General features: G+C 37.6%; 2 protein-coding genes across 7 annotated transcripts; one reads left to right on the forward strand and one right to left on the reverse strand.

Annotated features, from left to right (window-relative positions):
* Nucleotides 1-305: 305 nt before the first annotated feature.
* On the reverse strand, nt 306-20,164 carry LOC132785745 (organic cation transporter protein). Of its 5 annotated transcripts, none has more exons than XM_060792004.1 (8): nt 16,282-16,514; nt 15,072-15,527; nt 5,736-6,127; nt 5,384-5,639; nt 4,151-4,418; nt 3,428-3,719; nt 1,740-2,066; nt 306-1,680 (listed from the first exon to the last, which is right to left on the reverse strand). In XM_060792004.1, exons 3-8 carry the CDS (start codon nt 6,111-6,113, stop codon nt 1,531-1,533), a joined length of 1,671 nt encoding a protein of 556 aa, XP_060647987.1. In that variant the 5' UTR covers nt 6,114-6,127; nt 15,072-15,527; nt 16,282-16,514; the 3' UTR covers nt 306-1,530. The 5 variants fall into 5 exon arrangements, with proteins under 5 accessions (XP_060647987.1, XP_060647988.1, XP_060647986.1 ...); XM_060792005.1 differs by having other exon boundaries at nt 16,278-16,514; XM_060792003.1 differs by lacking the exons at nt 15,072-15,527; nt 16,282-16,514 and adding an exon at nt 19,566-20,159.
* Nucleotides 20,165-24,183: 4,019 nt separating this feature from the next.
* On the forward strand, nt 24,184-26,052 carry LOC132784816 (transcription factor ATOH1). 2 transcript variants are annotated; one of them, XM_060790684.1, is made up of 4 exons: nt 24,184-24,568; nt 24,818-25,011; nt 25,077-25,362; nt 25,478-26,052. In XM_060790684.1, the coding sequence occupies exons 1-4, from the start codon at nt 24,522-24,524 to the stop codon at nt 25,815-25,817; spliced, it is 867 nt and encodes a 288-aa protein (XP_060646667.1). In that variant the 5' UTR covers nt 24,184-24,521; the 3' UTR covers nt 25,818-26,052. The 2 variants fall into 2 exon arrangements, with proteins under 2 accessions (XP_060646667.1, XP_060646668.1); XM_060790685.1 differs by having other exon boundaries at nt 25,077-25,347; nt 25,478-26,051.
* Nucleotides 26,053-26,060: the final 8 nt, after the last annotated feature.

The following is a 26,060-nucleotide window of genomic DNA, read 5'->3' on the forward strand; positions in this document are numbered from 1 at the left end:
ACACGACTTGGGATTTCAAAATGGAATATCTAAGAGTTTACATTCATCCATTGCATTATTATTATTTTTAGTAATATGTAAACATAACTTGTTCATCATTTGATACATTATTTCGTAACATTCTTTACTTACAAGTGAATTTTTTTTGTCATATGAATAGTTTTCGCTTAAATATACAAATTGCAAGTATGTAAAACATTGAATTATCATATGCAGTGCTCCTATTAAATGATATTCATTATATAATTTTTAGACAACATAAAGTTCTACTTATGGTGTAAGTACAATAAACAACAAATTATAACTTATATTTAAGAACAATATCATAAATATATTTGTAAGTACAACAAGCATTTTGGCGATTTCATAAAGCAACAATTTCCATTTCATTTTAATTTTAATTTCCATTGCTCGATTTGTTGATCACGTTGATTAACCAAATTTGTTCATTAATTGTTCATCTACATACATACATGTTACATACATACATTAATAGAGTAAATGCAGCAGAATGGGAAGATTATAAACTATTTCAGTTAGCAAGCAAATTACCATGAACAATTTCAAATGTGTGATGCGTGTAAAAACAATAAACATTGCCTGCTCTTCAATTGCAAATACATAATTGACCGATATTTACTTCAATTTCCTTGTTTTTCTTTTTGTATATATATAGGTATTTATTCTAATGATTAATTGACTACATTTACCAGAGATTACATTTTTCACTTTCAATTGCATAATTATTTGTGTTTTTTTTGTATTTATTTTATTTGATTTATTTTAAAAAACATTTAACCAAGCATAACGAAGACGAGACAACAACAACGAGATTATGCATATGTTGACATATTGACAAGGATAATTAGTTATTGTATTTTTGCTGTTTTAGCTGTTTTGTTCATTGCGTTGTTGATAGAGTTCATAATTTAGCAATACTTTTACATGCATTTTAACAAGATTATAATTTTCACAGAATTTCACATAAATCTCTTTTTTTAATTTCAATTTATATGAAATCTGTGAGCTTCGATAGCACCGAAGGCAAAAAAAACCTACTCCGAGTTGTGACTTGGTTTGCAATATGTGTGTTCTTATTTTCTTATTACTAGTATAAGCTAAAAGCCAATGTTAGTTATTACTTTTAAATTTGTTTATTAAATACTCACTACTTGCGGCGCAAATAAGGTCCTGCCTGACAATTCGCTGTATGGCATTTAATGGACATTCGATAAATTGCGCTATTTACTTGAGTTCCTCGACTACAGATACAGATACAGATACGGATATAGTTAGAGATACAGATACAGATACAGATAGAATTAGGTGGCGGTGGCTGAGGCGGTGGATATGTCAAATCGGGGCTGGGCATCGATTATTGGTTGGTTACTGATTGTTGGTTGTGTTCATGTTCTTATTCTGGTTGTTGTAAGTAAGTAGTTCTCTGGTAGCCTGTGTGCTTATTTTGGACCAGCCAAAATGTATCCTTGATGACAAACGGGACGACGACTCGAGGGTCTCTGTAATTTATTACACCTGCTTTGCTGCATTCGCCTGGCGACTTTCCGTAGTGGCTGCATTTTTTCGCACCGCTGTCTCAGGCAGGAAGAGTACAACGAAGCCACCAAAAATACTCCAGGCGGTTAGTAGAGTCATCAATAGGTGGCCCTCGATTTTGTTCTATACAATATACAATTGACAATTAATTCATCACACTTCTATAAGCGATTCTCTCTTACCAAAAGCGATAAATAGGGAGTTAGAATGAGCGCCAACCCGGCTGCCATGTTGCAGGCACCCACACCCACATTGCGTATTATCGTGGGATAAAGTTCCGCGGTATAGACGGGCATTATGGTATTGCCAGCACTGATCGTAAATTTGCCCATCATCAGGAATGTGATCTTCAGCCAGAGCAGATCCTCGCGCCCCTCGGTCATCGCAGCGCAGAAGCAGGCGACGCCGGTGCAAAACAATGTGGCGCAAAAGAGCCACTTCTTGCCCACCTTGGTGATAATGTACATGGCCACCGCAATGGCGGGTATTTCGACTAGGCCAGCTAGTGCCTGAAATATACAAAGAAGCACAGTTGGCACATGAGTCCATGAAGACTTGGATTCCTATTTGGATGCGGATTCGTGGACATTCGGCATGTCGGTGGAGAGCATTAAATCAACTTGGCTTCAAAGGTGCGCCATGCTATGTCAAAATAAATTATGCAATAAATTAGCTGCAAAGGCGCTTTGGCTATTGTTGTGCTGTCAGTGAGGAGCTTTTAGCTTTTTTAAAGCTAAATGAACACTACGGTGAATGCTTTTACATATATTGTAATGTTCTTCTTCTAAAAGTTATAAAGAATTACCCAGTCATTTATTGTGCATTAATCAGAAAATCTGTCATTTTATAGCTGCACGTTTTTCGCTTTTCCTCTATAAATCAAAGTGTTTTTAAGTTGTAGTAAATTTTGGAATTTGATTGTAAAACATTTCTTATGAAGAATACTTGGAATATTATAAATTTAATTGCTATCTAAGCCAATCAAATTTTTAAGATTTTTAAAAACGAAGTGATTCACTAAATAAACATAGCATTGTAAAATGATTCTATTCAGTTTTTTATGCCAAACTATGAAAAAATGTTAAAAAATGCTTAGTAGTAAATTAAAAATTATTAAATTATTCTTTATGTATTTTTCACTTTTTCTCTTGGGTATCAGATTTATTTGCCTCGTAAATAATGTTAGGTAATACAGATTACTGCTAGAATTCATTTTCACCTCATAATTTTGTGAGTTTCCAAGTTTATTATATTTTATAGAATGTTCAAAATAATAATAATTAATTGCCTTTCCTACAAAGAACTGTCTGCTACACAAAAAAGATTGTATGATTTTTTTCTTGTCTCTCTTTTAACAATTGGCCAGCCGCCAAATTCGGCAGATAAAGCTGTTGAGGCATCAAGGGAAATGGGAGATGGGAGGCATAAATATCATCAACGGCAGCATCAGCAGTAGCAACCGTCGCAGCATGAGCAATTGTAAGCAACATCATAATTCGATGGTAAACACATTTGGCTGTCTTTTGGGCCCACTGTCCAGATGGACGTTGGCGTTGACATGACACACACACACACACATAAATACACAACTACACAGTGAGGAAAAACAGGGGAATGACAAATCCAATTAGCGAACAGATCTCGACTGGGCGGGCACTTAGCACTTGTTAAATGTTAAATGCGTATACGCAACGTACTTGTCACTCGATGCTTGATGCTCGGTACTTGGTGCCTGAATGTTTGATGGATACAAGTTGAGATTACAGGGAAATGGTTTGCTAATGTAGTTTAAATTGTGTTGCTTCTGCCATTAGGTCGAAGTACCCCAAGTATGGCACTTGGGCCCTCTTCATGTAAATTGTCAACTTACCGAATTCAAATAGACATTGCCACCGAACGAGCTCATGTTCAAGATGAGGCCATAGTAGATCAAATTGATGGTGAACCAAATGCAGAGGAAACAGATGGAGATGCGCCTCAAATAGCTGGATCGAAACAGATATGTGACGTCCTGTGTACTGCTCTCCTGTGTTGGCGGCGTCAGTTGGTAATCAGCTGGCAATTGTCGTCCATTGAAACTAGCCGCCGCCTCAATGATGCGCCGCACTTCCTCAATGCGACCCTTGACCAGCAGCCACCGCGGCGATTCCGGCACCACAAACCTTCCAAAGAGAAGCACAACACTCATAGGTCTCAGTATCGGTCTCAGTCATTCGACAATATGCTCATAAATTAGCCACCTCCTCTACAGGTCTGGTCTGGTCTGGTCGGGTGTTTATAATTTGGGACACCCACGCACGCAGTTCATTATTTATTTGCCATTTATTGCTCAGCCGACTCTGTGTGATCCACAATGCATAGATACATACATATATGTATGTTTGTATTTATGTGAATGGATACATAGCAGCATTGAGACATAGACAAACAAACATGGAGCACACGTGTAGCTGTTCTCTAGTTCTTTCTATTACTCGTCGTACACAACAACATTTTATTGGCAATTTACACTTTTCACGCGCACACATTTCTTTCTGTCTTGTTTACCCCATTGACCCAATCAAAGGGAAAATGAAATACTTTATGACCTTACCAGAGAAAACAAAGGAAAATGCCGGGAATGCCAATGCACAGCTGCAATCGTTGATAGTCCTGCGTCAAATAAGCCAATCCAGAGATCATCATATACGAAATGGGCAGTGGAAACAGATTGTACATGCCGGCTATAGTTCGCCATTTGCCATCCACATATTCAATGGCTAATATGAGGCCCGAGTAAGTCACAGATACAGAGACAAGGCCCAAAAGCGCTCTCAACGTTAGGTATAGCTCAAAGGAACTGCAGAAGCAAAGCCAAAGACCTGCCAAAGAAAGTGGTATAACACTCATTAATTTAACAAATATAGTTGAATAAAGATAACTAAACACGAAATACAGAAAATTAAATGAATATGGTTGATATAATGTTATTGGAAATTCTTAATTTTAATGTACCAAAAAATGATTTAAATTTTCTAAGCATTTTTACTAATATTTCGGATAATCCAAACTTCGATATTTCAATTTAAAATAAATTGTGGAATTCAAAATTCTTCGGCATATTTCACTAAGTTTCATTTAATGTTTCAATTTTGGTTCAAATTAATTAAATCTATCAATTTATTATGTTGATTATTATTTTCGTGAGAATATTCTACAATTATACGACTAATTTTTTAAACCTATTCTTAATTTTTAAATAAAGAATAGTAAGAAAATCTTTAATTAAGAGATAAAAATTTCAAATTATGATCAAAACTTGGCAATAATTAATTTAACTTTATTCTCTACTTTACTTCATGACTTTCTTAAATTTTGCACATTACTCCTTTAAATATCCCTAGCAACAGGTTAATTTTATTTTGTTAGAGGCAAAAGAGTACAAAATGCATTGTTAGTTTGCCCATTTGATGCTCTTATGCCTGAGAGCTGCCCTCAAATGGGTTCCTCATTAGTAGTGTCCTTTTGAATGCAAATTCCAATTACACTGTGGGTGATTTAATCAGCAAGGACAACAGGGCGGGCCAACTACAGTCAGCAATGCGGCAGGAACATTCACTGATGCATTGCCCACTCAATGTTGACCCCGCAGCCAATGCCAAGTTCAAAGTCAAAAGGGGACACTGACGGCATTTGCCAATGTCACTTCCGTGTGCTCCGTGTGTATAGTGCATAGAGGGCTGGTAGTAAAGGTCACTGCAGTCTGATAATGATGATGGCGATGACAATGGAGGCTGATGAGGCTATGAGGATGAGGTAGCACATTGTGGATGTGAGGCCCACTTACCGAATATCGTCTGCAGCACGGCCGATATGAAGAGCATTGTTTTGCGGCCAAATTTGTCCGATAGATAGCCGGAAATGATGCCACCTGTTGCAACGCCCAGCAAAAAGAACATCTCGGCGACGTTCTTTAAATGCTCCTTGTCGCACACTAAATCCCACTGCGAAGTCCATGTGTTGCCTACATTATCGTTCGTCTCGTATTCCCAGCTGTTGCAGGCCACATGCTTGCCATCATCGCCCAAGGCTGCTGCCTGTTGCTGGAGAGCGTGTTAAGTGAGTGATAAGGACGTTAGTTCCTCATGGCTGGGTTTGGCTAAAGGTTTGAAAAGAATTTGGAATTTTCGGTTGCTTACCTGCAGTTGAGTCGGCAGGGAATCGTTGCTCAATTGGCTCCAATCGATGCCTGCCCTACGGCGACAGTTGTCCTGGGAGCCGCTTAGATTCCGCCAAACATCGATGGGCAATTGCTGTAGATGCTCTGGTCGCTGGCACCAAAACTCCTTGTTGGCTGCCTGGTAGATGGATGAGGATATGTGGAAGGTGTTTGGCACCTGGAACAGTGAGAGCAGCACCGTCATCAGCAGCTGCCATTTGCCATAGTGACCCATCAGCTCGCCAATCACATCGGTTTCGTCCTCATCATCTGCTGGTACTGTACTAGGATCTGCCGACGCCATTGGCGATTGTGTGGGCGTGGCTATGGGGGACGGCTTGCCGGCTGTGTCGTGCATGGCGCACAAAGGAACTGCAATGATTTTAAGAGGAATATAATTGATTAGATTAATAATTTAAAAGATTAAGAAATATAACATAATATAAATACTTATATAATCAATACTCGACTTAAATTTAACTTGAAATTCATAAGTTTTTAACAATACTGTATAAATATACTTTACCCACAAAATGATTAATATAATTGTAAGACCAGCAAAACCATGAAAATGTTCTTGCTTAAAATAAAACCAATTTAATGCATCGCATTGTTGACTAAAATATATATTTAAATTTAATGTTCGTTTATATTAAATTATACCTTAGAAAGCTAATTGTAATTAATAATCCGACAATAATAATCAAATAAGTTCTTTTATTCTAATTTGATGCCCAAATCAAGACGTAAGACCCTCAAGTATTTATAGAGATAATCTTGTATATTGAGATATTTGATTTGTTGTTAAGGTTAATTGAAAACATGGCTAAGCATTTTCTTTTCTCAAAAACAGATCCCTTTGCAAGATCCTGTTGCTTAAATGGCTGTCAAGTTGCATGCGAAGGTCAGCAAACTCAATGGGAAAGGACATTCAAATTAATTTTATGGCGCGTGTCAGGCGCACACAAAGGCTCAATTAGTTAAGTGGTCAGTGGTCGGTGGTGGCCATAAACCAAGTCAGCCTCTCAGAAACAGACCAAAGCTAAGGCTAAAGCCAATGCCAATGCCAAAGGCAAAGGCAAAGCCAAATCCAAGTGCAGCTAAGTCAGGCGGCGAAGGCGACTCTATTTCATTTATTGCGCGAATCCGCAATCGTTTCCCCGCCCCGCTTTCGCTTCAGCTGCCCCTTTCAGTGCCGACTCTTGGGTAAGGGCTCAACCTGCGTTCGATGGAATTCAATCACTTCGTGGGCGATTAACTTCAGCTGACCAAAGTCAGCAGCAAAAGTTGTGGGCACACAAATACACAAACACACACACATTCGAATAGCAATACAAAGTAAAAGAATAATAGCTAAGATTTAATGTAATTGCGTTGGGAGGAGCAGCAGCAGGCAGACGATGATGCTGATGCTGATGCCGATGCCGACGCTGGTCGTCATGTTCATGTCCTTTTCTCAGTTGGCTAGTTCAACATTTTTTTGCTGCTCTTCTGTCCCCGCTTCTGCTCGCATTTTCATCGTCTTCTTTTTACTTGTTTTGTTTTTTTCTTTCTTTTTCTTTCAATGCGGTTGAGCGACGCTTTTGTGGCTGCTTTGGCTTTGTTCGGGATTTGCCAGCTCAGCCAGTACACACATAAAGCCATAGGTAACAATATCAATACCCTTCCACTTCCCCTTCCCCATCACATCTCTTCTTGTAAGAGGACGAAATAAAGTTGCTGCATTAAATGGTTAATCCTTTGGCAACTTCCTCTTTGTGCCTGGCTTATATGTAATTAAACACTTTACTGCACGTCAAATGGAATTAATTTCGCAATCCATCAATATCATTAAGTATTTATTCAGTAATGTGGGTGTGGAAATGCTGAGGGAAAAAATGTATTCAATACTTCTTCTGAATACATTTAAGTTACATTAAAGAGCATAATTAGAATCACAGCGAATTGAGTTGAAGGCAGCTGAGCAAACAAAAACACAGATGAAAGCTAGTGTTTTGCAGATTCTACTTGAAATCGGATTATTATAATGTTCTGCACGTCGAAGATAATGAGAAAAGAAAAGCAGAATAAATCGGTATGTTCTCGCATTATGGCGCATTTCTCTGCATTCAACTTGGCTTAAATTAGCATTCTACATATTTGACACAGTGCGTATACGTACTATATGTATATGTGTGTGTCTGTTATTCCATATGTGGCCAGTGGACGCTTGGTGGCAGTAAAATTCACGCCACACGCCGCACGTGATAAGCAGTTAAGCGCAAATTTTCACGCACTTGTAAGCACAATAAACGAAGCGTGTCCGCGAAAAGCCGCAAGCCGTAGGGAAAGCGCATGGGGAGAAGTGAATGGGGACGGTGATGATGCTAGGGACACTGGGGTGGACTAGGTTCTGTCGGGCTTTGGGGGACGTCAATGAAAAGAAGGCGTAATATAAGCTCTGGCTGGCTTGCTGGCAGGATAATTAATTATCAATTTCATAGTTGCAGCAGCTGCAATACACGCATAGCAACAGCGCATCCGCATAGAGACACACACACACACATAGCTGCCTTTTCGGTCAGTGGAGTTGTATGGAAAACAACAACAACGACAACTAAAACAACAACAAACAGTAAATGTTTGTTTGTTGGCATTGCCGTTGACATCGCAGTTAGTGCCGACAGGCAGACCAACCCATTGCCTGAAGGTCGTCGTACGCAGCAGCAGTTTGCAGGGAGCTGGGGGATGGCAAAGGGGAACAGAAGTAGCTGGGCCACGAGAGAGGGAAGCTGAAGAGGGAGTCACTGTGTGACGGCGCCTCAATCTCAATGCTATAAACTACGTCGTCGTCGGCGGCGTCGTCGTTGCCATCATCAGCATTTCACCTTCAACACATATGTACGTGCAGGTTGCTGGCACACATGGCGTATGCGCAATCTTACGGTATGCTGAAAATAACGCTAATTGCATTTTGCAGCTGTCGTTCAACTAACTAAACGGGTAGCCAAGCAACCCAACAGATCAACCACCCAGTACCAGTATCAGTCAAATTACCTCCCACACCCCCCTCCCCGCTTCCTGTGTGCCACTTTTCCATCTTATTGGCCAGATCGCAAAATACGCAATTATTCAGGGAGGGTTTAACAATATCGACAGATTGCTGTACATCATTAGCATAAAATAATTAAAACAAAGATTTTAATATACACGAAAGCTAGAAAAACTAGAAAAGGTGGCCACTGCCTCAACCCCGAACTTTTAATACCCTTTCATAAATGTGGCAAGTATGACAACAGTAAATAAAGTTAAACTTTATTAGATTACTACAATACATCTATAAATAGTATATACATAATAAGTACTCATAAGCAATTATTTTTTTAAGATACCCAAATAAGAATAATTACTTATAGTGCCATATATATTTTCTTAACGGATTTCATACATTTTAGCACTTTGTAAGCGACGTGTAAATAATTTGAAATTGTTAAGGTTACTTTGTAAGTAATCTATCTATCACTGATAACATTGTTCTTTAAAATCATAAAAAAAAGATTTGTATATGATTGTATGTACTTTTCTTATCGGGTTTCATAATTTTTAACACTTTGTTGGCTATCTGTGAACAATTTGAAACAATTTTAGATGGCTTTGTAATCTATCTGTCTATCACAGATAAGTACTCGTAAGTCGTTGCACTTAAAAATCCAAAAATAAAGATCATTATTATGGGTCATATTTCTCTTATAGAATTTCATAATATTTATCACTTTGTTGACAATGTGGTATAACCAAAAATGTTTATTTGAGTCACATAGTGATGATACTCTTTGCTTTTGCTGCAAATTTATTGAGTGTCGCTGCTTGACGTAGTTTGCATTAATCGGTCGATCTAGTTTTTCTGCCACATTGTGGGTAGATTGATCGCAATGCTTGAGGGGCTGTTTGCCAACAAGGCATTATAAGTATTTGTGGACGTAGTATTTAGTATTCCCGGTCCCACATTATTTGCTATACTATGCAAATTAAGCTGCAACGGTCCATGTCAAATTGTTAATTACTTTCACATAATAAAAACAAATTAATCAATGCATATTGCAATCATAAAAATGCATGCTAATACTGCATACATGTATCTCGAACGCCTCAAAGTCAAGTTCACAATGTGCGATATTCCACCCGATACGGATGTGTTTGGGTGCGATCTCTTGACACGCTTCAACAGCCGAGCAATCGACTCAGCTTTAGCTTTTGCCTTTGCTCATCGCTTGCTCAATTGAAAACAAAAAAGATAGACACGATGCTCAAATAATGATTTGTTTCAATTGAAGAGTCAATGCCAGCTCTCAAAGCTGAACCAGTAAAGGCGCCAACGACATCAACATCATCATCTAGGTTTATTCATATGGATATATGTTATATGATTAATTAAGAGTGCTAATAAATTACAGAGCTCAAGCTAACTGGGGGTGCTGAGAAACTATCACACCGCTTGCGATTCATAATAATGGAATTTGTTCGCTTTAATTTGCATAGTTGAATTATGATTTATCTTTACATAACTTACATTCCGAACTCTACATAAATTATCGACAAGATTGTAAAGATTGTATATATTAACGACTGTGACTCTTACAGTAGCCATATTCAAGGTTTTACAAATTGTTAATGACAACTGCTGACAAGTAATTTACTTCAAATAGAGCATGAAGAAAGATAATTTAATTTTGTATGTATTATTCATTAATTTATCTATATGGACGAGAAATAATTGAATTTGCATATCTTAATTTATATTTAATTATAGAAAAATTTATAAATATACTACCTACAAATTTTCTTACTTTTTATTAATATTGTATCACCTCAATAATGAACTAACTGGAATGCGGCAGATAATTTTCGTTTAACTCAACAAACCAAAAACTGGCAAATGAATAACTAAACAAAGTGTAAATTATATAGAAATTATAAGCGCCACAATCAGCGAGAAATGTGCTAAATAATTTTGCACAAAAGAAAAGCGTTTAGCTCTGGGGACACAAACGGAAAATCACAGGGGAGCAGGGAAGGGGCGCATAGAGGAGAGGGGAAAGAGTGGTGGTGGGCTGAGGCTGACTGACTGAGAGATAGACAAGCTGTCGCTGTAATTAGCGACCATGCATATAAAAGTGCATTCACTTTCATGCTATGACTATGAGATGTTGCTAATAATGACGATGACGTTGGCGATGATAATGATGATGATGATGATGCGGATGGTGGATGGTGCATGGTGCATGGTGATGATGATGATGTTGAAGAGAGGACGCTCAATGACGTTGCCAGGCAATTTGCACATTTATAGGATTTGTTTATTATGCATTCAGCGGCAGCTGGTTGGGTACTCGTATTTGAATTGTTGAATGCTGCCAAGTGGGTAATAGTAATCGTAATCTTTACACACTCACACACACAGACTATCTCTACTACTATTACGATTTACTAGTACTTGCGATAGTACTCGAACTAGTATATAGTGAGCTCTTCAGCGGCGACAGTTTCCGTTTGTTTTACAGAGAGCGAGATGAGTTGAGTTAAGATGCCGACATTTAGCCGGATGCCAACCCATCACTCGTACTCACATTTATATTCACACTCACGTTCGTATTCGCAGTCGTATTCACCTCACCGATCCGATCCGTCTGGATCTAGCTTCTAGCTTGGCATGTCTGTCTATCAGTCGAACTGTCTGGCTGAAGCAGACTCATCACTTGTCAGTCTAATTGCAACGAAATCCTCAACTTTGCGATGTGACAGCTCGGATAAGAAAACAATTTTTTGCGGCGTACGACTAACAGCATTTCAAACATGACAAACTGTTTTGTCAACTCATATGGTACATACTATATGAAATAGTTCGGTTCACATTCAGGGCATTGGTTCATTTGCCGTAAATATCGTGAATTAATTTTCTAAATTTTTTCGATGCCTCATTTACGTTATTCACTGGACGCATTTATAAACAATTTTCGCAATTTTCACGTTGTGATGTACGTGCTGCATTGAGACTTTCACGCCATGCAATTAATGCTATTGATTTTGGCATTTGAACCCATAAATATACAGTACTGAAAATCAACAACTGTGAAAACATTAGCAGTATAAATTCAACCATATCTTGACTTTACTTTTTTCCTATGCTATAAATTGGCAAAGATTTATTGCAAACTATAGGGACTAATCGCTCAGTAAATCAGGCAGTAAATAGCCCGATTTATAGTTTTTCAGTAAATACAAAATACCAAGCTTTTTTGTAGCAAAATAAATCTGTTGGAAAAATCGAAACATATTTTGCAAAAATTCTTTCTAATTAGCACATAATTTGCTGCTAATTTTGACATGGTTTACCGACTATTATCGGTATTAAACTGGCTTAAAAACCTATTAAATAAACAAACTTTCTCTTTAATCTGTGAAGCTTATAAAAAATGTATTAATCTTTAAAAATTTGTTTTTAGATTTTTATAAACAAACAAAAACATTTAATTTTAGATTTCCAATAATTTAACTTATCTATTAAATGTAGACATGTCTTAACAAAAAATAGTTCATTTAAAATGATATTTACTTTTTCAGGAACTGACCAAGTTTTTTCTTTCCATAGATTTAGTCATTTTGATGTTTCAATTTATCCGCTTTCAACGGACTATCTCAATATTTGCCTGAGCAAACATGTAGAAAGCCAAATATCCAATTTCAGGCATTATGTTACAACGTCAGCTTTTATAGCCTTTATTTGCGGTTGACTTTTATGGACCTTCAACCGATTTGATAAGTAAGGGGAATGGAGTCAAGTAAAGCGAAGGATCGAATCGTTTAGACAGAATACATTTGATTGCCACAAATTGAAATCAGTTTGACAATTTTGTCAATAGCTCTCATAAAATGTGTACGAAATATTCACAATTCACAATGGCGAATGATTGAAAAGAAAGGTACACACACTCACACTCATAGTCATTTGAATATATACTCGGAAATGAAATGAAATCAAATCAATTGTTTGGCATTTACAAAGATTTACATTTTCGCAGATTTAATGAGGTGGGCGTTTATTATTTTGAGCGAATGTGGGTGTGTGTGTATGTTGTTGTGTGTGTGTGAGTAACCTTTTGGCACTAAACTGCAAAATGTGTTTTGATATATTATGCAAATGTTTCCTTTGTACTTCCTTCACCTGACTGAAAGTTGTATCTGCCTCGAATATCTTTTATTTTGTAAACATGAAAATTTTCTACAATAGCAAAAGAGCAACAATAATAACAACAGCAACAGCCACAAAACAGTAACAAAAACAACAACATCAACAACAACAATAACAATGGCGAAAAGTATCTACGAGTACATTGCAATATTGGCAGATCCGTTATGTCCAGCGCGCTGCCATTGTCCTGCTATATTGAAGGGTCCTTACAGACTTCCTTCCGCTGACTGCTGTCTGCTGGCTGTAGTCCGTTTGTCTGCCTGCCCGAGTGTCCTCCAGTCGCTTCATGATTTTCGCATTTGTTGATATTCCCCCCGTTCCCTGATCCCCGCACCCTTGTGCCTGGCTACAATTTATACATTTTCTATTTTGTTTTTCTTGGTTTTTTTTTACATTTTTTGCTGCTGTTGTTGTTATTATAGCTGGGCTTCCAAAATGTAGGTCATCAGTGCCATGAGCATCCATGAGTATCCTTATTTTCGTACTTTTTTTTTTTAATATATGTATGAGCATCCATTGTTGTAAACATGAATTTGCAAATCTATTTCCATTTCGATTTATCTGCATGAGTGTGTGTGTGTGTGGGTGTGTTCTTAATGGTTCCATGTTGTAAACCGCTCTTGCAGCTGTTGTCTTCTTAATCGAATAGCAAATCGTCTGGCAATTTCAAATTTAGCCAGCTAAGCAACGTTAATCCCACAAACATGCTCCATGACCATTGCCCCATGACCATTGCCCCTAGACCTCCACCGTCACATCTAACCTGCAACCTCTAACCTTACGCCTCCAGCCACATGCCACTTACCACACATACGCATACACACTGACTTGCCGCATTGTGAGCGCCTCTTGATTACAATTTCAATTTCAAAGTGGCACACTGATTTGCTACTTTTATGCGCTTCCAATCAGCCAACATCGTCATCGTCGTCGTTGTCGTTGTCGTCGTCATCATAGTCGAAGCACAGCTTCCGCCATTAGCATAACCCAACATCGATGACTGGAGGCGGCGGCAACCGGCGCCAGGTGATTGCCAGCAATGTTTGTCTCTCATTCGTTTGATATTTTTCCCTTTCATTCATTCTATTTCACTTTTTTTGCATTTTCGATTCTTCTTCTTTTTTTTTTCATGCATGCATTGTTAAGATTCGGATTCCAATTCCAATTGGCTGCATGCATAACAAGTTGCCTTTGTAACAGAGAGACTACTGGCATACATATGTAAGCCTTTAATATTTGCTGACTTGCTGACAAGTTTAATGTCGCACACATATTACACTATAGACAGGTATTAATACTTTAACTAGTATAGTTTAAGTTTATGAGCTTAGCAAACCCCAGTAATTATTGCGTAATTTCATCTTTTAGTTTACGGCTTTACGAAACTATATTTTAAGCCTGGTGATCGTGAAAACCCACAGCTCATATTCATATAACTGACTAGAGAAGTCAATAGACAACAATCACGATTCAATTTGATTATGATTCGAAGAACTCATAATATATTGAAGATCATTAAAACGAGACAATTAAATAAAGTCATTATTTGTACATGGAGAATCTGTGCGCAAGTCAAAAGTCAAAAGTTAAAAGGCGAGTGAGAATGCCATTTATCCCATAACGAATTCGAAATTCATTTTAATATTTATTTATATTTTTGATACTCACATGTCTTTTGACAATGTGGACATTGTGTAGTATTTGAACGAGTACATATAAAGTTGAGGCAGCTGCTTTGCAATCTGTCAAGATAAAGTCATTGTTGTTGCTTATCATCTATTGTTGTTGCTGTTGTTTTTGTTATTTGCTCTAAAGCACACACAAACGGACAAAATAGAAAAACAGACAGACATGGAGACAAACAGGCAAATAAATAAACAAAAGCAAAGCAAACACCGCTGGCGCACATCCGCAAGCTATGCAAGTATCAGGAGTAGCTCTTAGGATGAGGCCAGGACACGCACTCACTGCGACTGAGCGACAGAGACAGGGACAGAAAGAGTGGGAGAGAGCAAGAGGAAACGAGCTAGCGGAATTTTGCTGCCGTTGTCAGCATGGACAGGTTGGCAGTGCTTGTAATGAGCTTACCTTATGTATACAATTCAAGTTGTTGCTACTACGGCTGATTCTACTGTTCCTAGACGTGGGCTAATCCTGAAGAGCGTTTTGCTGCACAATTGGCACCCCTAGGATGCTGCCTAGTTCCCTGGCTGACTGGTTGATTTCCTCAGCCCGCTTCCTGTTGCTGTTGTTTTGATACCTCTTGGCGCGGAATTCCGTTGTCCGCTCTGTCACGTTTCACGACAGCTTCTGCTTGCGTTTTTTGAACAATTTTCAAAAACTCAACGAACGGAAACTGTCACATAAAGCCAACCTTTAGCGCAGATTGTTTTTACTTTTTACTTCTTTTTGAGGGACTGGTGTTAAATGCTTTTTAGTTTTCTAGTTTAGGGTATTACGTATACGACGCATTTACCCAATATTAATTGGATTCTTATTTACAATCTCAATGGACTTGAACTGCACTTCAACTGCAGCTGTAAACTGCAATTGTAAAATTTAAATTGTAATTTACTCTTGTGGTTTTGCTTTGTTAATGAATAGAATTTGTAGTAACCGCGCGAGAAACAGAGAGTGAGAGAGTTCACTTGATATTTGTTACACATACGCCGCGTGGTCTGACAAACGAAATAATTTTGCGCGCGCTTCGCTTAACTGACAGCAATTTGCAATTTGGAAACAAATGCGAGCGTTCAACGTGCAACAAGACCAACAACAACAACAAAACAATAAAACAATATATACATTCAGTACACCAACAATTGGTTTTTTAGCTTGCAATAAAGTTAATGAGGAGGGCGGAGAAAAGTGTTTTTTCTTTTTAAACTGACGTTTGCCTCTTGAGCAAAAAGAAAATGTTGAAATAAATATCTGCTGATGCTATTATTATTTTGTTGTTGTTGTTGTTGCTGCTGGTTGCTGTGTGTGGGTTGTCTAACAATATGCTCTATTTCAGCAGAGCATCTCGTCATAGTTGTCCAAACATTTGCCAGACTGACTTTGAGCGAAATATAAAACAAGAAAAAACATAATAACCAAAACTATAAGTATCAGCGTATATTGGCACATAACTGTATAGATATGCTATCTATATGATGTACGAGTATATGCAGAACAATGTTGTTGCCGCTCGCATTTGTTGTTTCTGATGCTGCTGCTGTTGCTGTTTGGCGTTTGGCGTTGATGTTGCCGTTGTTTAATGTATTTATTTAATTTTATACTATGCGCACTCACGCACCCACAAAACGTTTTGTCTTTTGGCTACTCGAACACGAAAAAAAACTCTTCCTGCTGTGTTGCTTGCTGTTCTGTTGCTTCGTATGAATCTTTCGTTATGGCGACGGCGATAATGATGGCGACAATGTCGTCTCCGTTTGCTACTACTGATGCTGATGCTAATGCTGCTGTCGTTTTGTCGTTTGTCGATTGCTGATGATGCTGCGGCACAAGTTCACACAACCACAACGAATGACCGAGAGCAACTGAGCGCTCGTGCGAATTGCGAAGAACTTTTATAACTTTTGCTCCTGCACGCAACGCCAATGTACAATGGTCCATTTTACACATTCGAACCAAAGAAATCGATTTTTCTTGAGTATTTCAAATGAATTTTCTTTAAAATTATTAAAATATTTTTAAGTTGTCTTTAATATTACCACTGACATGTCATAAAAGTAATCTAAACCATTGAAACCATGACGATTTTAACAAGGTTTTAACTTGACAAATACTTTTAATTCCACTCAGAAAAATGCATTGCGTTCCACTGTGCAATGCCAGCAGCGTTGATGCCAACGCCGACGTCGACAACAGCAAAAGCGCCAATTTGCTGCTGGGGCTGCTGGGGGCTGCTAGCTGGCGATGCTGCGCTAAGACCATTCTTTCGCAGTCAACGTCGAAGTCGGCGTCGTATCAGCTGCTGCTATTACTGCAACCAGCTGTGCGCGCTCTTCAACAACAACGAATAAATTCTCTTAACTTAGGCTCTCTTAAATTTGCTTGCTTGGCGCGCAAAACTGTTGCTGTTTGTTATTTAATCGCCGGCATCGTTTGACTCAGCGCTTTTTGTAGCAAGTGTCGGTGCCATAACTGCATATATCATGCAAGTTTAATTCTATCTCAGATCTCACATCAATTAGCATATCGTACCTAAAAATAATCAAAGATGTAATCAATCATACGCATATCAAGTATACGTAAGGCAACAGTTGACAATTTGGATATGAATTTAACTTGGCGTAAATTAAATAGCTTATTCATTAAGAGTATTAGGTATTCGTAGTTTTATTATCATTGACGCGTGCTTTAATTATAAATATTGAATATTCAGAAATCAATGAGCTGATAAGTGCTCTCACCTCAAACGAACAACAGACTGCTTGGTTCTACGTTTAAGTAGTCATATCTATAGATATAGTCGTAAATATAGTCAGAGACGACACGTGGCCAGAGGCGATCGTTGGCCAACGACTGTCAGCGCCAATTCGCTTGATAGATCACATCAAAAAAATTCTGACAATTTGTTGACACATATCTATTGTTATTGTTGTTTGTTGTTTGTTCTTGTTGTTGCTCACTCTCGTGGTGGCTCGTTGTTTTACGTCTCGTTTTTTTGGGTGGGTGATGATGACTACAATGATTGTTTAATGACTATTTGCGGCTGCAAACAACACATTGCTAGCGCACAAATAAAATTACACACACAAAAACATGTGCAAGTGAATAAAAATAGTATTATTGAGTGAGATTTAATATTTTTGGACTTCATTATGTTTACTTGAAATAATAGTTCTTTTGTTGTATAATAATAAGTGTTTGGCTAATTTAAAATAATAGTAAAGCGATTTATAACGAAAACCTTCTGCGTTAACGATGCTATAACAAACTGTAATTACAGCCATATTAGAAGTCACAACAATTACATTTCAAAATAAATATTGACTTGAAGAATACAACATAAACATTGTAAGAGGCGCTCTTTATTATATTCACAAGTGCAAAGAACAAACGTAGCTCTTTGTTCAGCTACTTAATTGTCGCTAATTGAATAAAAAATATTACTATGATCGAAAGTCATGAGTGATAATTATGCAAAGCGGGTTACCAATCGAGTGAAACAGCAAACATTATCAAATGCCTGCTAATGGCAAATTCAAACAGTAGCTGAAAATTCTTGCAAAATGCCATTTGATTCCTCCCTTTAAAGTGAAGCAGCATTGTATCATTATCGCAGCGATTATCTGTAAACAAATATTAGTCATTCAACATCCTGTTATTCTTGACTCGGAAATGCTTGTCAATTTCCGTATAAAAATGAATAGATATCAAGAAAGGGGCGTCTGATTAATACAATCGAAATCATCGTAGCGATCCACTTTATTCACAACCAAAGGCCGATAAATATTTATTTATTTTTTTAACTCGCTTAAAATACTTATGCTTATTCATAATAAAATGCATATGGGTAATTCCATGACAGAATTTGTCCCTTACGAGACTCTTTACATTGAAAATAACATAAACTGAAACAATTTTGAAAATAAGAAAAGTTTATTTTTATAGCTCTAGATAAGTACTTTAATCTAATTAAAGTAGCAAAGAATGGTTTTGGAATTTTCTTTCTGTTTTGTTTTCTGTTGTGATAATTGCAAAAACTAACCAATTCGTACGCAAAACCAAAAAAAATGAACGAAATTATATATTTTATCGTAAAACAGAACAAGTTCGTAAAATCAATCTTAGCTCTAAATATAGTGCTTATCTAGAGCTTTAAGAATAACACTCACTTATTTTTAAAATTGTTTCAGTTTATGTTATTTTCACTGCAGTGCACTGTAAATAGTCTCGCACGGGACAAATTTCGCCATGGAATTACCCATATGCAAGACTATAGTCTTGATTCTAAAATGAATCATCCCAATTTAAAGTGCCTACAATTTATTTCATATAAATACTCGCATGCGACAAGTCGCTTTACGTTACATTTCTCACATGCGATAAAATGTGAACATGTTTCTCGCCCACCGCTTTGGCGCGTATTTTGCAATTGTTGTTGCTGCAAATTAAATGCAATTTGCATTTTGTTTATGTCGAATTGCGTTTTCTTTATTTATTATAATTTTATCAATGAAACTCAACAAGCGGACAAGTCGTAGTCACAGTCGCAGTTGTAGACTATGATTAAAGTTCCTCAAAGAGCACTTGCATTTGATTATGTCAAAGATATTTATAAATAAGTTTGTTTGTGCAAGTGCTGATATTGATATTCTAATTAGATTTGTTGGCGCCACACGATTTTCATAATGTGTATATATAGCAAATATTTCGCATTCACATTCGCATTTGATTAGAAAACAAAACAGGCAACCACCACTTGCAGTGTGCAAGTGTCACTGATTTATGGCCAAGACCAACATGTATGTGTCCAAGTGTATGTTCATGTGTTTTGTATGGTTTTTTGTTTGACCAACTTAACTGGTTTAATGGCCCCAGTAATGGGGCATGTTGTACGAATGTACTTACATTTCGCCTGCTCCTTGGCGGACAGCAAAGGCAGTTGCAGCTCCAGTTCCATTTCCATTTCCATTGGATGGATGTCATGGGTTAAGGCATCGCCTTGATGCTTTGGCATTTTGTGCGCACTTTGTTCTTGTACTTTGTGGACATGAACTAATTATTATTATAGCAATTTAATTCTGATTTCAGATTTAATAACTTGGCGCCCCCCGTCTTATCAATTTCAGCACTGGCCCGCTTATCACCGGCACTTCACAATGCCAAACTAAAAATGCGCGTATTGTTTAGTAGCAGCAGCTAATATAGTATGTTTCTGGTACTGTGTTTAATGTGCCGCAACAATACTTGCTTTGATAGCTACTGTAGTTAGGATTGACCACTTGGCCCACATATATCACGTATCAATTACCAGCGTTGCATATTCCAAATTGACTAAACGTGTTGGCATTTCATTTGGGTGTTGGCTTTTATGTTTGAGGGATTTTGAACGCGAATCGATGCATAGCGTTTATTTTGACACCTTTAACCGTTTTTAGTTATTACTATTTGCTGCTTGTTTAGTGTAGATTTCGTTTTTGTTTTAGCTCTTCGCGAACAACGTGCGAACTGTGCAACGGACTGCGGCCAACTGACTGAATAAACGCTTCTCTGCTCAGCCTTAAAGTTGCCTCAGTCCAGTCCCAGCCCCAGCCCCAGCCCCAACCGTAGCCCCAGTCTCAGTTTGTGTCGCAGTCCATTGAGTCGGACTACAACTACAACTCAATCGAGCAGAGACCCAAAAAAAAACCAAAAACAAAATATAAATCCCAAATATATTGATAAAAATTCGCTATGTTGCTGCCGGTTTTTTCGTTGTCGTATTTGTTTTGGTTTCTGCTTTATAATTGCGCCTCGGGGAGGAGAGCAGAGGGAAGCAGTGGTATGAGCTATGGCAATGAGATTGGGAGTGGGAATCCGCTACGGGTAAACGATGTGGGATGGGTTCGGCCCATTAAAATGTATTTACACGTTCATTGATTGTATTGAAAGCACTCTCATTTGTTTAACATAAAATGAAAAATAATAATAAAGTAAAAACAATAAAAAACAACTGGCACTCGAACACTGTAAAACATGGTACAAATTCGCATTTAATTGACAGCTGAATGGCATCGCAATCGACTTGAACTTAAATAACCCTCAGGTTATTGTTTAACAAATAATGATGATGCCATAATACACTTGTACAATACGATTACTAAGCAGTTGCTAACTGTCGAAATTAATACTGAAAGATGATGTACGTTCAACTAAAATTTAGTAAAGTAAACACTATCATAAATTAAAAAGACTAAATATTCAATCAGGAATATTTCAAGAGTTTAATTATGAAAACTATATATATAATAAAGTAGTATGAAAAAAAAACTTATATGAAACTGTAAACAACTGCAAATCTTTTATTAATTTGTTTCCTATGTAGATTAGGCAGTTTGAACTTCTTGTTGGCTTCTTAAAATACTTATGCCAAAATATTTTTTTGCTTGACGTTCATTTCAATAATTTTGCTTAGATTAGATTGCGGCAAATTGTATAAAGAATCCAACTAAAATAAACAGCTACTGTGAGCTTAAAATATTCCCTTAAAAGCTTAATCAAAAAGAGTTTCAAACCCAAAAGCTTCCTTAGAATTCAGCTTATGGAAAAGCTCAGGTCCTTGACGAAATTCACCTCATAAGGTGGAAGAGGTGGAAGCTGTTTACTTTTCCCAGGATATTTTTAAAGCGTAACCGCATAAACTGGCTGGGATTTAACACGCATTAAACAGCATCAAAATAAACAAACAATTTCGCAGACAATTGATTTAAGCAGTTCTAACTGACGCACCGAATTGCGGTCGAGGGTTGGAGAGTTTAGGGATGGGGGTGGGATGAGATTATCCTGTGGAAAACTGTGTGTGCTATTCAAGTTCACAGACAAATTTGCTTTGCCTATTTCTGGTGTGGATGCAAAGCGCTAATCGATATGTTCCAGACGCAAGTCCTCGATCCTGTTCTGCCCTAGGCTGTGAACAGTACAGGGGAGTGGCGAGGCTGGTGTGTGTGTGTGTGTGTGCGTCTGTTGGGAGTGTGTCCTTGATGGCTGTTGCTCCAGTTGAGTGCACCAAGCAAACTTCTTGACACTATCAATCTGTTTCCCGTTGTTATTCCTTGCGGGTCGCCGCTGTGTGTCAACCCTTGAATGAAATTATTTTAACATGACTTGCCTGAGTTGAGATTTGAGATTAACAATTACGCACAAATCATGAGAAATCCACAACTATGTAAATTATCAGTCATATTTTGTGTTAGTTTGTCGTAAATATTATTTTACGTAGAATTGTTTATTTATGCGAAATCTTTCTTAAATCAGTTTTCTGACTAATAATGCGTAATATTGTTGTCATATTTATATTTAATTATTATAATATATTAAATTTACTTATTTTTTCCAATTTATAATCGATTTGCTTTGTAATAATCTTATTTGAAATGTTGCAATCGAAATACTAAATTTGTAATATTTACTTAAAGCCACAAAACCAAATACTTTCTTGGAAATATCGGGGATCCGCATCGGATCCATAATACTAATCGATCTGTATGTTATATATTGCTCGTATATAAATTTATATTATGAAATTTATTGCTTTGTCGCAAGTATAATCTTACTATTTATTCCTGAAGAATCAGAGTAGTTCACTTACTTGTAAGTTATTTACTCTTCAATCGAATACAGCCAATAATACAGCTAAAACGAACCCCTTTTAATCAATTCCTAAATAAATATATGAATATAGCTGCCCAATTAATGAGTTTGTCAGTGCTTAAGACCCCTCCCCAAGCAAGAGCTCTACTTGCATTCGAGAATACGAATATGCAAATCAAATAAGATTGTTGTATAGTATTTATAGTATTTCCGCTTTTTTCCCACAGTCGGTCAAGTCCAAGTGGAAGTGTGCTTTGGGCGATTATCGCCTTGCTACGAAGACCGGCGCTCTCGCTCGAAATGCGATAATTTAATTGTGGTCCGATGACATATCCGCCGCACTCCAACAACACCAACAATGAATCGTCACTGCAAATAAAGGTACCAGTCATAGTTATAGTTATACGATCGGGGGTAGCTGCGGCAATTGCAAAAGTTAAATTAACAATCGTGTTTACATTGGTTTGTAACAAGATTTCACTTAAGGATGTCAGCTTTGGGCTTGCTTCAGTACCAGGCGACTGTTCCAAAGGGTGCTGAGCACTTACCCTGCATCAAAACTGATTACTGTCATCAGCTTTGTATGTGTGTGTGTGCGTGAAGGGTGCGGAGTGTGCGCCGGCGCGTGTGCCGACCAATTTGACGGGTAATGAAAAGGTTTGCGCATCCGCATATTGTTTGGCATTGTTCAACTTTGCCGGCGCTGGTTTTTCGCGCCTCAGGGTTTCGGTCACGTGACCTAACGTCGTTTCGCCTGTCGGGGCGGGGCGGTGTGATTCTGACGTAGCTAATTTGTGCGTAAACCAAAACATCAAATAAACATAATTCAATTTCAACAATTGCTCTGTCTGTGACATTGACATCTCTGCGGTTTCAAGTGGTTCCCTATCTGCTGTGCTGACTCTATAGATTGCGCGGCATTGGTTTAATGATCCGTAAGCAGTTCTAATTGTCGCAACTTCACGCTCATTTGCTATTCTCGTGGGAATCCCATTGTAGCTTCGATTCGAGACCACAAAATGTCAACAGGTTGGATCGCGATCAGCCTTTGAAATTGAGAAGCCATCATGTTGTGATCAAATTACTAACAGACTACGCTGTTCACTGACCACCTTTCCTTGCATATGGCAGCATCAATAGGGTTAAAGTTACTAAGCAGAGCGAGTGCGCGAGAGAGTCCCATTTGGAGTCCTCTGAATCCAAGTAACCCAAGTAAGAAGAGAGAAGCAGGAACAAACATGGTGGCCGCCTGCTGCGTCGAATATAATGGCAAACTGTCAGTAACAGGTGAAGATAAACAAAGAAAGCGGAAATGTTTTATTTATCGTTGACAGATATGGAGACCATCTGTATACACTACAGACTATTAATTTTGAAATATTGTAAAAATATATGTAGGGAAAGCATTTCATTAGCAAAAAGATTAGGGCCGAAGAAAGAAACACGATGAAGAAAATAAAATATGTAATTACGTTGAAAAAACTAATTGAAAAAATAATAATTTTCTTATTATAATACGTATATGTATGATACATAAAAATTAAAGAAAAATATATTTCTGACTTTTTGTATTTTTATTTCTAAATAAATTAATTTCGTTTTTAACTTGCTTACAATTTTTGACAATAAATAAAAAAACTGTTCCTTTATTGAATAATTTATATTTTCAAAATTATGTTGCTAATACATACATATGTTGCGTCTATCCAATTATTTTCCTTAAATGCTTTAGAAATATTTTTGCTTATCAAGTAACATACTTTTTATTCTTAAATGCTTTAGCCAAAGTAAAAAATTCATTCATTTTGTTCTTTAAAATATTTTCACAAATTCGAGTTGTATATAATATATATAATTTTATAAAATGATTAACTCTTATCATATAGTAGGTTGTCCCAAACATAAATGCCCTATAATTTTCTCACAGCTTCCGAAACAACTTATGGCAAAATCACCCTGTAGTACTTGACAAGCTCCGCCCACTGAATCCAGGCGAATAGTTGCAAGGATATTTTAGGGGTTGATACAGCCACTGAGCAAAACAGGACCTTTGTCTGAGTTGTGGCATTTCCAATTGGATCTGCGATGGTATAAAAGGACCAGAATTCCCAGGAGATGTTCTCATTACAAATTTAAACTTATTACAGAAAGCAAGCAGTGCTCTTACCAACTACAAACATACGTTTTAAATTAAGTTCTCAATTTTTAAATAACCAATTCGCATTTTACAAAAAAATGTCGCGCAATCAATTACCAGATTCATCCTCGTCTCCACCAATAAGGTAGGGAAAGGAAATTTAGTAAAAGTGTATTTAAAAGAAGTATATTTTAGGAAAATAAATAACTATGTATTATACTAAACTACAAAAAGTGACGCGGCCTAAAAAATTTAACACGGGGAAAACAATTGCATTTCGTTTTTATTCGCTAATATTTTATTTTGCTAATATTATTATGATTCCCCAGCGATGGCCGTCGGGAAAGGCTGTCTAAAAATGTTCATTATTCTAAAAATTGGGATTTTTTCACAGCCATTTGCCATATCATAACTTTGATGACGATCTTATCAATGAACTGCCTTCCTGCATCTATGCAGGGCAACATCAAAGTGGCGTCGGTGCTCCTGGAGGTGCACCAGGTGGCATCTCCTCAGGTGGCTCTGGATTGCGTCTTAGCTCCAACAATCTCCGCCACATTCAGCAGCATTATTTGCAGCACAATAATGGTAAGTTTGATTCAAGAGTGAGTCCACTAGATTCCATCAATTGATAAAAGTTTTATGAATTTCAGAAAATCTACTAGACTCCTCTACGAATACCAATACGCTGGTGGGGCTCAATTCCAATAGTGCCACGCCCATGATGTGCAATAGTCCGAGTGCCAGCAGCAGCGGCGGCGGCGGCGGCGGTGCTGGAACTGCAGGAGGCAACGGTGGAGGTGGCGTTCCTGGACCCAGCTCGGGACCCGGACCAAACAATGGCAGCTATGGAGCAGCTGCGGCATCGAGCTATAAGATTCAAAGGCAGCAGGCGAATGTGCGGGAAAGAAAACGCATCCAGAGGTCCGCACCAACTGGGTACACTAAATGGTCTTTTCCATTTCACACTTAACTCATCTTGCACTTTGCAACAGAACTAATGAGCATTCCCATTTGTATCTCTATTCCTCTATTTCTTCATTGCGCTCAGCAGTAGCATAAATTCAGCTTTTGATGAACTGCGCGTCCATGTGCCCACATTTCCATACGAGAAGCGTCTTAGCAAGATTGACACACTACGATTGGCTATCGCCTATATATCACTGCTGCGAGAGGTTCTGCAAACGGACTACGATCCTCTCACCTATGTGGAGAAGTGTCTGAGAGGCGAAATCAAAGCAGATCGTGCCAATTGGAATACCAGCGATTTAACGGCACGTCTCTCCTGGATCAATTGGGAGAATCTAGGAGTACATCCAGGACGTCGCACACTGCTCACTTCGCTTGCCTTATCCTCGGAGCCCATGTGCGGTGCTCATTGTGGAATGCCATAAATTGCAAGCTGAACTGGACTAGTTTCTCATTAACCAAAGAATATTTAAAATATTCACATAAGAATTACATCTCCTTTCCAGTTGTTAAAATTAGAAATTATAGCATACCCCAAAAAGTATGCTATGAAAATTTGAAACTATAATATTTAATCCTAGTGTAGTTCTTAATTTATTTATGTCTTCCCTCTATAACATGTAACACTTTTAAATAAATTGAAATGCAATATAAAGAAAACACTGGAG

Source organism: Drosophila nasuta, chromosome 2R (assembly GCF_023558535.2).
Source record: "Drosophila nasuta strain 15112-1781.00 chromosome 2R, ASM2355853v1, whole genome shotgun sequence".
Classification (NCBI taxonomy): Eukaryota; Metazoa; Arthropoda; class Insecta; order Diptera; family Drosophilidae; genus Drosophila; species Drosophila nasuta.

Bases quoted from the DNA above. Each gene is read 5' to 3' on its own strand.
- LOC132785745 (XM_060792003.1), bottom strand. From the start codon at position 19,674: ATGCCAAAGCATCAAGGCGATGCCTTAACCCATGACATCCATCCAATG. The intron at 6,128-19,565 runs GTAAGTACATTC...AAATCATTGCAG, and splicing joins CGCCAAGGAGCAGGCGAAAT to TTCCTTTGTGCGCCATGCAC. The intron at 5,640-5,735 runs GTAAGCAACCGA...CACGCTCTCCAG, and splicing joins CCCTGCCGACTCAACTGCAG to CAACAGGCAGCAGCCTTGGG.
- LOC132784816 (XM_060790684.1), top strand. From the start codon at position 24,522: ATGTCGCGCAATCAATTACCAGATTCATCCTCGTCTCCACCAATAAG. The intron at 25,012-25,076 runs GTAAGTTTGATT...TATGAATTTCAG, and splicing joins TTATTTGCAGCACAATAATG to AAAATCTACTAGACTCCTCT. The intron at 25,363-25,477 runs GTACACTAAATG...TGCGCTCAGCAG, and splicing joins CAGAGGTCCGCACCAACTGG to TAGCATAAATTCAGCTTTTG.